Here is a 16,084-nt window from a genome sequence, read left to right as displayed (position 1 = left end):
CAAAAAATATATATATAAAATGTGTTAAAATTGTATTACTTTAAGAAAACAGGGTTTAGTTAAACTGTTTAGTTTTAGATGCACATAAAACATTTTACTTGTAGCTTGTCGTTTGTTCTCAAAGCAAAGAGTGTTTTTCTTGTAATAAGTTTTAGTTTAGTTTTAAAAAGATAAAATGCTTTTAAACTAGTTTTTTTATGAAAATACGACCAAAAACGCAAGACTTAAATAATGACTTTCAACAGTTTTTATATCAAAATTAACATTCTTTTAAAATACGACATAGTCAAGAATTTCTTAATCTATTTATTAAAGACGAGATTGTGCTAAGTACGGACTGTCAGTCGAGTTCGCTGTTAAAAGTGCGTACTTAACAGACAAACTACTGTTAAAGTTTGGTTATAAACATATAATTCGTTTTTTAAAAACGTATTTGATTTATAAAAAAAGCATACTTAATGTAAATTAATCTGTTACTGTTCAAAAACAACATTGTCTTAAGCTATTTTGTTTTTACGCTTATTTAAATACACTTATTATCAATAAATCGTACAATTCGTTTACTATTCTAAACATAAATTTAGTTTAAGGTTTCACTACTTATTGTTTCCGTACTACTTCAAAAATCTAGTTTTATTTTAAAAGATGACCTTTAAAACAAGTAAGGAAGTTTAAATTAGCTTGAAAAAAAGACAATGTTCGTTTTCACCATTGGTAATAAAATAAAAATAAAAAACTGATCTTTTTGTATTTCTAAGTATACGTAATTACAAAAAAACTAAATGATGTCTAAAAAGTCTACATAGATTTGTAGATTTTTTAAATCATCGTTTGATGTTTTGTAACTATAGATGCAGGAAAAAAAAAACCACAACTAAAAACAATTGACTAAGTCCTGGACCGTTTTGAGAGCTATATATAAATCTTGTCGAAGTATACATAAGTAATTCGTGTATCTTGACTTTTTCAGATTTAATTTCACTAAACAACTAGCAAAAATATTTAATTTTTCAACGTTCAAAAGCTGTTCATCAAGTAAAAACTTTTTCATTGAAAAAGTTTTTGTTTGTTTACTTTTTTGTTAAATTTTCAAGATTGAATTAGTTTAACAAATGAATAAATTTTTAGACTAAAGTTACTAAACTTACAATAAAAATGCCGGAAAATCTACTAAGTAAAGATGCAGTAGATATTGAAGTTAGTTTAACAAAAGTTATTTATGTATTATTAAGTAGTTTAAAATATGTGTATTTTAGTTAAAAAGGATAAATCTGTAGATAAGTTTGGTTTTAATAAAAGGTTATAAGCTATCATTAGTTCTTTTTAAAGCATAGTTTGGCAGTGTAAGTATTAACCTAACTTCCAAATTTTAAAATGTATGACTACATTATTATAAATATTTAAAGATACTTTTTTAGTAGTCGAAAGTAATTCTTTTTGATTTCTCTATTAAAGAACACTTTTTGGCTTGTAAAATTATATAATTAAGCAAAAGTGGTCTAAGTAAATTTATGTATCACAAATTGTAAAATAAGTGTTTAGTAACACCAGTTTACCTTATTATTATAAAATTTATTTTAAACTTCCATGAAACAAAACAAGTTTCGTCAGTTTTTTAAATTAAAATATTTGAAAGATACTCACTGTAACAAGCAAGTTTAAAACTATCGTTGCTTGCGTTTTCTGAAAACAAATTAGGTTTTTATATACGAGCATTTTTATTTGTTTTATCAAATTGTTATTAATCCAGAACCTTTTAAATTAAATTCGTGTTTTACTCTTTTGTTTTGAAAATAGACTACAAAGTTTAGAAAAAAGAATTAACTACTGAACTTTTGCTTTATTTAAAACTAAGATACTTTTAAAACTTACTTTAAATATTCATTAGTACTATTTAAAAATACATTAATTGCTAATCATTGTTTGGTTTAACAAGAATTAAAAACTAATGTTAAAGCCAGATGATTAGGATATAGTTTATTTAAAACAAGGATAAAATTACTTTTTTATTAGAAAAAAGCGCTCAAAAAGTTTAGTCATAAAACCTGTTGGAAGTTAAGTATAAGAACTTTTCGGGTATTGTTTTATACACCACAGACACAATGTCTTGTCCGAGACATTTATTTTCATTAATTAACTTTTATAAAATGTATTTTAAGATATAAATTATTGCTTCAATATAGAAAACAAAACAAAAACTCCTTAATTTTTTTTTAGTAAAACTAATATTCTAACTGTTGTATCACCTTTAAATCATAAAAGTAAAAATCTTATCTACACCATTCGTAAAAAATAATTGAGAAAAGCTTGAAAAATTCTCATTGTAAGAAAAAAATTTAAACCGCTCTGTGGCGCTATACTTTTTACCCGCCTTATTGAAAGTTTAATTAAGTTTAACAAACTAAACTTAAGACTTTTCGAAAAACTTTTTAAATTTAGTTAATGGCAAATTAACAAATAATTAATAAAACTTTTTCACTTTCCAATGAAAGCTATTTTTCTGTGCATAGTTTAGGGTAAGTATTCAATTTACATCTGTATCAAAAAATTTCTTTCTTGCTTTACCATACTTTAAACAAATATGTATAACATTTTGAACTGATTAATGTTTATGTATAAAATAATCAATAAATAAATGAAACTGATTGAACTTTAAATTAATTCTAAAAAAAAAAATTAATGCCGAAAAGAAAAAAAAGTACAACAAAAAACAGTAAATAAACTTAATTGGTTGTGTTTGGAACTTTAATGGTCTATTTCAGCATCCTATAATTAAAATACTTAGCTTGGTAACATTAAGACCTTTCTTAAACTTTCCATTCACAATTTCTGACAGAGTCTGCTAGAACTGAATCCAAAGATCAAATCCTATGCCCAATTGAGATCTACAGTTCAGTCTAAGAAGGACAAGTTGAAATGGAAAAGAAACGCGAACAAGGATTGCTCTGTTAGTTTTTTTTAAATTATATTTTATGTATGAATACTCAGTTCTGAAATGTCTTGGTTTTTCACTTTGAACTAATTCAAGATTTTAGGAAAATTCAAACTAGTTTTGATTTAAAATGCTATTTATTATAATTTAAAGCCAACCTTTTTTCTTAAAAAATATATAGTTATATTGTTGTTATATTTTTTCTTTACTGTTCTAGTTTGATAAACAGTATTTTTTTGGCTCTTGCTACATTGGTTTAATTTTTCACCTAGTTTAGTGTCTGGTCATTCAGGCTGACTGTTTCTGCCTGTAAATTAAAGCCTATATTATTTATTTTACTAAAAGTTTTCTGAAAATATTAATGCATGTAGTTTTAAATTATGTTAAAGCTCTTTTTAGTTATCATTTTGCTTATTTTTTGAGTTTTTTATAAATGAATATTATAATTGGTAATTACCTAGGATGATGTTGCGCCAATTTCAATCCGAAATTATATTGTATTTTGTCTTTTTTAACAATAATTTTAGACTAAAAATCAATGTTTTAATCCTAATATTTTTAATTTAAAAAGGTAGTTTGTTTAAATAAACTATATAAATACATAGTAAAAAATTTAATTTAATTTCTACAAACTAAAATACTTAATCAATTTTGTTTTACAATATTGTAATTGATATAGATTATTGTATTGATATAATCGCTTTATACTGTAAAATAAAAGCTATTAAATGTTTAACTTGTATTAGTTTATGATAAATAAGTTTAATTTCATTTATGTATTTATAAAATATAAATTTTAACCTAAAAGTATGGTTAAAAAAGATATAGAATATAATATAGTTTCAGCTTGATATTGGTGCAACATCATCCCAGGTAATTACCTTATATTTTGTTTCAATTAAGATTTTGTTTAAAGTTTGCTTGAGTTCTCCTATCAAAGATAAAAAAAATGTGTATTTAAAAAAAAGTTGTTTAATTTGGATAGAAAACTTTCTCATTATAATTTTCTGTTCTTGTATGCCTTTTTTATAGTTTTTAAAAAGATCATAAAAAATGCTCATTAGAAAAAATTTTTTTTAAAGATTTATGATTGACTTTAAAAATAGATGTTGCAAATTAAAAAAAAAGATAGTCAACTTTGTCATCCTTACACCAATTAGTCTTAAAAGAAATAAATCTGTTATATTTATTTACAAAAGCAATTTAATCCATTACATTGTGCAAATTTTAAAAACCTTTAAAATTAGTTATTTACACAGTTATAGGTTTACATGTTTACTGAAATGTATGAACATGTTTAAAGGTGTGCTAAAAGTTACATGAGATTTTTACCTTGAAATTATTATTTTTTGTATTTCGAAGTTTTTGAGTTTGCTTAACACATGATTTTAGTAACTATTAGCCCAACCAGGGGTAAAAAAAACATAGAAATAAGTATAAAAGATTGAAAAGATTAGCTTACTTTTGATCCATCATTCTAGTAGGGTTGCCACAATCAGGCTAACTTGGCTTGTTTAAAAGTTTATAAAAACTCATACCAGCTCAGGCTAGCTTAAATTTTAGTTTTTTTTATAAAACTTTTTCTAAAATCTCAGGCTAGATTTAAGACTTTTAAACGGTTTTAATAAAGTAAGTATTTTTATCTGGGTATTAAGTCTTTATGTTGTTATTATAATTTTTACTTATGAATTTAAACAGTAAAGTTTATAATATTTTGCTCTTACTACTTTCATCCTATTTTCTTTCAATCTCAGCTAGTTAGATGAAATTAATGGTGACTTTTTGCTTCAAAAAGTTGTAACCCAGTTGTATTGAAAAATAATTATGTACTGGTTGGACAGACAAAAAGCTTTTGTATAATAAAACTTTTTGTGTAAAATTCATGAGTGCATCATATAAATCGCTGTGTTATAATTAATGTTTAGGAAAACCAAGAGTCAAATGTTGAAATTAATTATAACTTGTTAATTTTGTAGTTTTGGTGATAAAAAAAGTCAGTAGTTTTTTATACTTACATTTAGTTCAGCAACTAAAATAAAAAACTTCTGAAAATTTTTATAGCATTTAAGCAATAATCAATGTTTTCTTTGTGTAGTTTTGTAAAGTTTTTGAAGTTTCAGAATTTGTTTTTTTACCTCCTTAACTTCTACAAATTTGTTTTAATTTTTTTTTCAAATTGATAGACTTTAAATGTTTTTCAATATTAAACAATAGATAAATAAGTTTTATTTTTTACTTTAAGTTGTGATATTTTATTAGTATTAAACTTTTGTTATTTGTGCTTATCATTTTTTATATTTTTTAAGCATGTTGTTTTGTAAGTATGGTATATATCCCAAAATGTACATGTGTTTCTAAAATTATTTTACAATTAAAGCTAAGTTATCTACTATACTAGTAACAATTGATTTATTGAAAAAGTAGAATTGTGTTCATTTTTATTGTAGTAAAGGTTTGTATCAGAATTTTTGAGAGTTTAGTATAAAGGATTTACTAGTAATTTAAGTTCATTGCAAAACTACAGTTTCACATTGGTAACACTACCAGTGATCATCGGTTACAATAAACTATAAATAATCAGTTACAATAAACTATAATTCATCAAATATAATAAACAATAGTTTATTATATTTGATGATCATTGGAAGTGTTACAAATGTGAAACTGTAGTTTTACAATAAACTTAAATTATTAGTAAATCGTTTATCTGAAGCTCTTTACTTTTTTAAATTGAGCAAAGTTTTATTAGCTTAATTGAAAAAAAATTTAATATAAAAAATACAATAATAATGTTTAATTTTTAATTATTAAAACATGTAAGTTGGTTTACATTAGTAGTTCCCAATTTTTTTGATGCCCCGCACCCCTAAAGTCTCTTAATTTGATCTCGCACCCCTAATACTATATGCTATAATTGTTTATTAATAATTTGATTATAAAATCATTGATTTCATTAATTAATAGTTTGTATTTTATTTTTTATGATAGTGTACATATTAACAAAAATATAATTGATATTAATTAAAAAAAATAAATATAAAAAAGTAATTGCTGTGAACTTTACAATTAACTGATGTTAAATCTTTAAGCACCACTTCTTCACAACTAAGCTTAATAAAAGATTACATTATAATTGTAATAGACTTAACAGAACCTCTTCTTAACAGCTAATAAAAAACCTGCTGAGGATACTAATTTTTATCTAAGTATTCAATTAAAATAGATGCTAGCTCATAAACTGTTTTAAACAATTAACTGCCAGTTAAGAAAATAAAATATTTAAAGAACAGGTGATTAAAATTTACAGTTGTAAAACTCTAAGAAAGCTTTACTGAAATGTTAATTCTAAACTAACAGCTATTAAATGAAATTAGTAAAATGATTTTACTTCTAGAAAAGCGCTCTTGCTCTATGACATATTAATAAAATTAATTTATTCAGAAAATTAGCGCCAACTTCTTTTTATAACAAAATGTACTTTTTAACTTTATAAACTTTATCAAAGAGTGAAAATCTCCTTTTTTATCATACAAAAATTCAAAGCCATCTTGCACCCCTGGAATGCTGCCTCGCACCCCCAAGTTGGGAACCCCTAGTTGGGAACCCCTGGTTTACATAGTAAAAATTAAAATTTTGTAATAAGCTACTCAAAACAAGTGAATAAAACAGTTCATATAGTTTTAGTTCAATATTATCAGTTTAGACTTGAATATCTCTGGAGTACAGTTACAATGATAAAAAGTTTAGTTTTTAGTTCTAAAACATATAGTTTGGTTCACGTTATAAAATTAATGTTTAAAATCTTCGGATAACAATTTTGATGACATTAAACATATATATTACCAATTTTTTATAAAGAAAACACTTTAAATATGATATTGAGTTTTTTATTATGACATCCATTAATTTAGACTTGCAAGTTGTTGGAAAACAATTTTAATGATATTAAGCTCATACAACCATAAAATACAATTTTTTAATAAAGACTAAAACTGTATATTTGAACTATTAGAATGAGTTATTTTTTATGATTGTTATTAATTCAGACCTGCAAATCGTTGGAAAATAATTTTGATGACATTAAGCACACTACTCTGAGTGAAAGGGGTGCTTTGAAAGAAGCTAACAGGTGAATATTAACAACAGTTTTCTATACTATTTTAAAAGCTAAACTAAACTGTTTAAGTATTTTATTCAGTTTACAAAATTTTATAAAACTGTATGGTAATTTATGCTTAGAGCTATAAAAGTATTTTTTATTTTTTTGCAAAAATACATGGAGCTATTCGAAATGGTTGCATAGTTCTATGCATAACTTTCTGTCAAATAAAACAATACATTTTTACTTTAACGTTTAATATATAAGTTGATAAAGTTTTATTTAGGGAATTTTTTTAATGAGTAATATATTAAAAAAAAATATATAAATATATTAACTTATTTTGCTATCACAGCTTCATGTACTTAAAATAAAGTATAAAGCTAAATTATATCTGATTTGTTTTTTTATAACACTCCTTAACCTTTTTGATTTTTATTTTATGTTTCCATACTTTTTAGTTGAACAAATGATGATATTTCACATTATACAAATAAACATGCTGACTTAAAACTTTTTATTAATTTAAAAGTTTTCTGGGCTTTTTTGCACGTATTTTATCGTCATAAAAACATTTTTTTACACTTACAATATCAAAGACAAAACTTTAAGACTTTTTTATTAAAAATATATAAATTATAAAAACCATTGTACATGTTTGAAATTTGCTGACGCACCTAAAATATATAGTAAAACATTTCAAACTATGTTATAAAAAAGATATTACTGTGGACGCTTAAACTATGTCGACACACTAAATTGTGTAAATAAACTTTTAATATTTATGATTTCTAAGTGATAATTTTTATAATGATTATTACAGATGTTTGAAATGTGTGGACGCGCCTTGCCAAAAGAGTTGTCCAACCCAACTTGACATCAAGTCTTTTATCACCAGTATTTCTAACAAGGTAACTTATTATTTTTTATATTGTTTTATATACATACTTTTTTGTATTTTTAATAGAACATATTTTTATTTAATTTATATTTTTATCTCCTCAGAGTGTACATTTTATTTTACTTATATTTTAATTTGTTGGTTTTATATCATTTATTTTTTCATAGTTTATTATATTTTTAAGTATTATCAACAGTTCATATACCAATTTTTTTAGGAGTTGTAGAAAAAATGAAAACAACTCGTTAGTCTTTTATTTAAATACTGTTTTAAACACACATATTTATTAATCATAGTACAACGTACACATCTGAACATAACAACATAAAATATAAATTTACAGTTTTTTTTTACCATATAACACATCAGAATAAATATAGAGCAGCAAGGGCGATCTTTATGTGATTATCTTATTATTATTTTTGAGGTACTATTTTCAGATTTTAACAAACATGTTTACAGTTTACACATCTAAACATTGTAGTAAAATATAAAACAGCTGTATAGATGTAAAATTAATTGACTTCATTTATCAGAATTACTACGGAGCGGCGAAGGCGATCTTCAGCGACAACCCATTGGGCCTCACCTGCGGTATGGTTTGTCCGACCAGTGATTTGTGCGTGGGCGGCTGCAACTTGTACGCCAGTGAGGAAGGACCAATTAACATCGGTGGTCTGCAACAGTTTGCAACTGAGGTATGTTTGAATAAAAAAAATATAATATAATACTATTATTAACATCGGAGGTCTGCAACAGTTTGCTACTGAGGTTTGTTTGGAAAAAATAAATAATAAATACAAAAAAGTATTTTTGTATAACCATTTTCAAAGTTTTCACTCACCAACTATATTTATCTACAGAGTAACAACTTTTTCTATCATTTTGCTGACTACTTTACTGTAATTTTTTGCTAGTTGAATTTATTAAATCGTTGTATTAAACCTTACAAGAAAATATGAATTATCATATATGATGCTCCTAGTTTGTTTGAAAAATGAATCTGCAAAGTTTTATGCATGTAATGATCTAATTAAGGTCACTATTGCATATGCAATGTTCTACATGGTATTTGAAATCTGTGGGCACAAAGCTAGTATTATAGAGTTCTGTGCACCTAAGCTCAAAACTCCCAGAAATGAGGTAATATTTTAAAAACTTTACCGTAATGTCTTGTATAAGTTTCATTACTACTCTTAAATATGCTTAAAACCTGTTTTTTTTCCTCATCATAAACTCCAAAGTATCCAGTGTGAGCTTAAAAATTGATTACGTGCACCTTTACAGGAGTTTTGTGCACCTCAAAATAAATTTTGTGCAACCTAAAACAAATTTTGTGCACCCCTAAATAAATTTTGTGCTCCCCAGAATAAATTTCGTGCACACTGTGAAGACCATTAGCATAAGGTATAACTTAAACAAGACAAAAACTTAGCATTAATTAAGTACCGATTTTACTTCAAGATGTTTTTTTGCAAAACAAAGTACTTGACTTTTTAAATGTGGGTAAAATATTTTGTTATTAAGCTTTACAAATTTTGAAGTTACTCTTAAATAAAACTACGGTCATAGAAAGGTCACATATGCTTAAAGACATGTGAATTGTCCAAAAAAAAACTTAAAATTAAAAAAAAAATACATACAACTTAAGTTATTTAAGTTATAACCAATCAGTATTTAGTTTATGTATAAAAAAATTTAAGGTGTTCAAAGACATGAAGATACCGCAAATAAGAGACCCGGATGCGATCCCACTCGACCAATTACCATCAACTTACAAGGCGAAGATTGGTTTGCACTAGTTTTATTTTTCTATTTATAAACTTCCATTTGCTGTAAAACAGATCATCAGACACAAAAAAAACTGAAAAACATATAAAGTGCGATTAAATAAAGCTAAAATAAAAATAAAACATGGATAAGCACTAGTGTTAGGTTGAAATAAGTTAAGTTTTTAAATGGTGTAATGTACATAATTTATAATGGTTGTTAATTCAGAGAAAAAATTAAACTCAGAAGTAGTAAGAATTTTAACAATTAAATAAAAAAGGATTGTTGGGTTGCGGACCGGCTTCAATCAGTTGCGCCACTTTCCTGGCCAGACTCGGTTACCAGGACGTCACTTGCTTCGAGAAACAACAATGGGTCGGTGGTCTCAGGTGGGTTGAAGCAAAAAATAAAAAAAAAACAAATTTACTATAAGTCGTAAAGAAAAATATTTCTTCCAGTATAGATTCATTTATTTAAATTAATGTGAAATAGGTTGGTAGGCTCAGGTGGGTTGAAACATGTTTTTTTCTTAAATGTAAAATTTTAAATTAAATAATTATAAATTTAATAGTTTTAACAGTATTAAAATGTTTGCCTTGGAAAACTGATAACAACCAACATTTACGAGTAGGTTTAAATTTGAAATTTATTGACCGGTAGACTCAGGTCTGTTAAAATGTATGAAAATAAATTATTGTAAATTAAAGATTGTTGATAATAGTTTTTTACACTAAATTTGTACTTTGTAGGTTTATTAAAGTTGTTGTTGAGATGCTTGACTAAGGTGGGTTTTCAAAGCTGAATAAGAACTATAAGTTTCATTGATAGCTTTATCCATTGAAGTTGTTGAACTGTTTTTGTTTTGATCATATTGAAAATAGCCAACATTTACAAAGGGATTTCTTGTTAGTTTTTTGTCTAACCCTTTTGGATTTAAAAAAAGTTTCAAAATACCATTTATCCCCTATTGCTCCTTGTGAAGGGTACTTTTATTATAGGTCAAAAAATCCGGAGTTTTAGAAAACACAACAGTGGTTTTTAACTAGATAGAACCTTTAAAAAAGTTTTCTTTGATTCATTTATAAACATTACAAAAATTTTATACTTACTATGTGTAAAAAATGTGAAATAATTTTTTTACCGATGATGTATCCTGCCTATAAGAAATTAAGTAAAATTATTCATTAAGATAAGAACCGCTGAAACTCCGCAGTTAAGACTTCGTTATGACAAAATAATAAGTAAATTAAGAAGTATTGAAAAATGTAATAAGTTAAAGTAAAGTTTGATAGGAAAAAGTACTAATAAAAATTTGTAATTTTATCACAGTACTGCTGAAATTCCTCAATTCCGACTTCCTTACGAAGCAGTTGATTTTGAAGTTCAACAAATGATGGACCTTGGTGTTAAAGTTGGTTTATTGATTATTAATATACTGATAAATAAATTGAAATTTATGTCAGTAGTACTTGTTGGAAAGGATTAAAAGGATTATATTCTTGAGTTAATAAAATAATAATATGTTCTTACTCATGGTAAGCAGCAGTTTGATATAAAAGTTTAACCAAATCAAAAATTCATTGGTGAAATAATTTAAGAATATATTTTTTATCAATACATATAGTTTAGGTATAATAAGTTTCACAAATATTTTGATACTCAGGTAGTGAAAGGGAAAGCTTTTGGTGATGACGGTTTCACCCTAGCAACGATGCGCAACGACGGTTACCAAGCAGTTTTCTGCGGGATCGGTCTGCCCCAACCCAAGATAATCCCCGCATTCAGGGGGTTGAACGAAAAGCAGGGATTTTACACTTCGAAAAGTTTCCTGCCACTCGTGTCTAAAGCTTCCAAGCCTGGTTTGTTGTGTTTGTGGTATTTGTGAAGTATAAATAGAAAAAATAAAAGTATAAATAAAAAAAAAGCAAAAGAACTAAAATTTTATAAGTTATAATTTGTTTTTTTTTTCATAACTGGTTTGTTGAAATTTTATTTAGCTAAGAAGTTTTTTGTACAAAACCTTAAAATTAGTATAGAGAACGATCGATAATTTTTATTATAGTAAATGTTATTTATTTTCGTATAATTTACTGATTAATGGACACTGAAAAATGTTTTATATAGCATAAATAAGTCCACTTTAAATAATATGCAGATTGATGAAGTACTCACTAAATAATAGTTAACTGAAAAATAAGAAAATCAAATTAACATATCAAGAAGTATATGTTTCTAAAATCAATGCAAAAATTTTTTTTTTTACCTGATGGTAAAGTTTTGATAGTGGAAATTTCAGAAAACATACAAAAAATAGCTGTTATAAAAATAAAGGAAATGAAATTGCATATTATCATGACAAATTTAATTGATATAGAGTACAAATAAAATTTATGACAGATTAACAGGAAAATGTTCTAGTAAGTCCTTTTAACTCCAGACATGACAAATTGTCATATTAAAAAAGTTAAAAATCTTAATGTTTATTCAACAGGAGTGTGTAAACTCTAGTCAGTACAACTTCCTGACATGACAAATTGTCATATATAGTTGTTTAAATAAATACAAATTAATGTCATTTTAATAGGAATGTGTTCTTGCAAGTCATAAAAACTTCTAGACATGACAGATTGACATATTAAAATAGAAAAATAAATAAATGTTAATGTCATTTCAACAAGAATGTGTTCTTATAAACTTCCCGACTATAAAAACAATTTGATAATTAGATAAATAAAATTTAATGACATTTCAACAGAAATGTGTGGTTGCAAGTCAGTTCAACTTCCGGAAATAAAGAATTGTCATATTAGAATAGAAAAAATAACATTTAATGTCATTTCAACAGGAATGTGTGGTTGCAAGTCAGTTCAACTGCCCGACATGACAAATTCAATTGTCATCGTGCTGGGCGCTGGTGACACTGCTTTCGATTGCGCCACGAGCGCGCTGAGGTGCGGCGCCAAGCGAGTTTTTGTCGTTTTCAGGAAAGGATTCACCAATATCAGGGCCGTTCCAGAGGAGGTTAGAATTTGAATTTATAAAAAATAAACAAATAAATTATTTGTTGTAATTAAATAAAGTATTCACTAATACCAGGGCTGTTCATGATGAGGTTAGAATAAAATTTATAATAAATAAAATATTTATTTTAATATAAGTTATTCACCAATATCAGGGCTGTTCCAGAGGAGGTTAGAAATAAGTTATTTTAAGTTAATTAATATTTATCATATCTGAATTGGAAAATGAATTCATCACTATATGTATCAGCGTACTTATAGGAATGTGTTTTATAACAAGTATTAATTAGTAGTTAGATAAAGCAGTATTAATAATGTATAAAAAGTGTTATATTTTGGAATTGCAGGGTGTAATTGTGGTGTATATTGAATATAATATGATATTAGTTGTATTGAAAGCTATAAAATATTTATTTTAAGTACAATACATTATTATAAATATATAGGTGCTTACCCTATAAAAATAATTACTTGTAAAATATTTAATTTAATTATTTAACAGTAATCTACAGTAGTGTCTATTTAATGTCAGTATAGGTATTATTAGCTTAAATTTACTAGAATATTAAAACCACGCAATACGCTTACTAGTAGAGTTTTTATTTAAACAGTGATAATAAATAATATCCATATTTAGTTAAAATAAAGTTTCAGTTTATCTTCAAAAAGGTTATTGCATTAAGTAAGATTGGCAGTCTTAGTGAATTAATTGCCACACAAAATTATGTACAATTATGCATTTCTTTTCATCTTTGACACATTAATCAAAAACCAATAATTTTGTCAATACTGCCTTGTAAAATAATAATTTTTTTTAATTTCTATCTAACTTGTAAGGACATGCTATCACCCATGAACTAAAAACAGACCCAAAAGTGTGTACTTTCAAAGACTTGGAAGAAATTTCTAAAAAACAGTTGGCCATCCTGCGTATAAAAATTTACACACTTAGTTATTGAGTTTGAAATACTTAGCTTTCTCTGAGTTTTTCTCAAACTATAGTAATCATGCTTTGTTTGAAGAAGGCTGAGTAATGAGTTTACTTATTTGCTGTTATTTAATTTTGATTGGCGATTAATTACCATACAAACTTAAGCGTACTTAATTAAATATACTCAGGTGAAACATATCTTCTTTCATCTTTGACATGTTACTTAAAAACCATAAATCTTGTCAATTCTATAAACCTTGTAGAAACAATAAATCTTTTTTATTTCCACCTACCTTGTTATAGCTTGTGTTTATCAATGTGCAAACAAAATAAGTTGTTGACACCAAAACTTCATTAATAAAAGGAATTTCAAACGCTTTATTTGAATTTCAAACACTTTATTTGTTTGATCAACTCTTTTACGATTTCCTAGAAGTCCATTTTTTTTCGGCTGAGTAAACATTGTGTAATGTTTGATTTGTAAGTTTCCAGTAAACAAAAGTTTAGTATCCGGTGCTATTATTAATTTTCTGATTTTAAATAGTGTTATGTAATAGTCTGGTTATTTTTTTTAGTTTTAAACATAAAACGTTGCCAGCAAAACAAATTTTTATGCATTAAATATTATATCAATTACCAAATAAACTATATAAACAATTTTATACTTTTAAAGTACTAATGTATTTTTTCTAACGCTGATTATAAACATAAATATAATTACTTTCTTAGTCAAATAACAAGTTTAAGGTATTACTATTGTTTTAAATTGTTTCACTTAGCTCTTTTTAAAAGTTAACTGTCCCAATTTTAAATGTGAATAGTATTACTAATATGTACAAAATGAAAACATATACTATGAAAATTAATTAATAAACAGGGCCATAAAAATCTTGATTAGTTTTTAAAAAGTACTTAAATAAAGTAATTTTGATTAATTTTGAGATTTACCTGTTATAAGTTAAATTAATCATACTAATTAGTTAACTTATAAAAGTTTTACTAAGTTAAAATGTAATTTTTGTACTAACTTGTTAACCAACAGGTTGTTATTGAAATGTTTAGAAAAAAATCATGCCTAATTAATTTTTAAAATAACTGAATAAACGATTAACCAGAAAACCATTGATAAAAAAAAAGTCTAAAAAAAAAGTTCAAAACATTCTTTTGTTTGAGAATATTAAACATAGATTAGTATGAAAATATGACTATTATATTATATAATTATTTTTTTATACGTTATTTAATTATAAATATTAAATATTTCACTTTAAATTGTTTATAAGTATTACTTGAAATAATGTTACTTTTAAAATCATAAAACATTAAAAAAGTCGAAATAAAACAAATTCTATATCAACATCAAAATTTTACCACCGCTAGATGGAGCTGGCGCGCGAGGAGAAGTGCGAGTTCATGCCGTTTCTGGCCGTCCACGACGTTTCCACGGACGAGCAGGGCCGCATCGTGGGCGTGAACTTCTTCAGGAACGAGCAGAACGTGGACAGTGGTGAGTGGGTGACGGACCGGGACCAAGAGGTGAGGCTGAAGTGTCAGTTTGTGGTTTCAGCATTCGGGTCCAATCTCAATGATGATAAAGGTAAAAAGTATAATTATTAATCTAAATTAAATTCATACCTTATTTGAATAAAATAAATATATATTTAAATTAGTAGACTAAGTTAATTAATCGAATTTAATTGATTGAAGTTCGTCGTCAGCGCGTTCGGGTCCAATTTGAACGATGATAAAGGTTTGGATAAAATTATTAATCTAAAGAAATAAATAATGGTAAAAATAATTAATAAATAAAATAAAAATACTAAGTAAAATATGGTAATTACATAAGAAGAATAATTTAATAAAAAAGTATAAGTTTATCTGAACGATGATAAAGGTAATTATGATCAATGTTAAATAAGATAAATATATTAATTAATTAACTTCATTTCTCAAATCTTCAAATCTCAATGATGATAAAGGTTTGGATAAAAGATGGTAAAAATAATCAATAAAATGCATTATAATTTTAATCCAACTTGAGTGGCGATAAAGGTGACATGATTGATAAAATAGAAGACATAAAATATATAAATTACATTATTATTGGCTGAAGTGTCGGTTCGTGGTTTCAGCGTTCTGGTCGAATTTGAACGATGATAAAGGTTTAAATGAAGATAAAAATAAATAATCAAGTTGTTTAAACGTAGTATTTAAATAATACAGTAAACTGAAGTGTTATTTTGTTATTTGCGCCTTCAGATCGGATCTCACTGATAAAAAAGTTGATCAATGTAAATGGTTTATATAGAATAAACAATCATGCCAAGGGTAAACAATAAGTGTTAGTATCCATTAAAAGCTTTCATAGTTGAAAATGTACATAGTTAATGAATATAAGAATAAACACCACAATTAGCATATTTAAAACTGC

General features: G+C 25.6%; 1 protein-coding gene across 1 annotated transcript in view; it reads left to right on the top strand.

Annotated features, from left to right (window-relative positions):
• Nucleotides 1-1,132: 1,132 nt before the first annotated feature.
• The window catches only part of LOC145838129 (dihydropyrimidine dehydrogenase [NADP(+)]-like), a 37,210-nt gene continuing 22,258 nt past the window's right edge, over nucleotides 1,133-16,084 (top strand). The window contains exons 1-11 of the mRNA XM_082945676.1: nucleotides 1,133-1,197; nucleotides 2,837-2,947; nucleotides 6,979-7,061; nucleotides 7,855-7,942; nucleotides 8,469-8,630; nucleotides 9,636-9,723; nucleotides 9,983-10,091; nucleotides 11,032-11,113; nucleotides 11,366-11,561; nucleotides 12,548-12,723; nucleotides 15,034-15,250. Of these exons, the coding sequence (XP_082801802.1) occupies nucleotides 1,156-1,197; nucleotides 2,837-2,947; nucleotides 6,979-7,061; nucleotides 7,855-7,942; nucleotides 8,469-8,630; nucleotides 9,636-9,723; nucleotides 9,983-10,091; nucleotides 11,032-11,113; nucleotides 11,366-11,561; nucleotides 12,548-12,723; nucleotides 15,034-15,250 (1,354 nt within the window). The 5' untranslated portion in view covers nucleotides 1,133-1,155. The remainder of the gene's footprint in view (nucleotides 1,198-2,836; nucleotides 2,948-6,978; nucleotides 7,062-7,854; nucleotides 7,943-8,468; nucleotides 8,631-9,635; nucleotides 9,724-9,982; nucleotides 10,092-11,031; nucleotides 11,114-11,365; nucleotides 11,562-12,547; nucleotides 12,724-15,033; nucleotides 15,251-16,084) is intronic.

The sequence above is a fragment of the Thalia democratica genome, chromosome 6 (assembly GCF_965202585.1).
Source record: "Thalia democratica chromosome 6, ktThaDemo2.hap1.1, whole genome shotgun sequence".
NCBI lineage: Eukaryota > Metazoa > Chordata > Thaliacea > Salpida > Salpidae > Thalia > Thalia democratica.
Note: the sequence above shows the minus strand (reverse complement) of the source record. Positions and strands in the feature narration are given on the sequence as shown.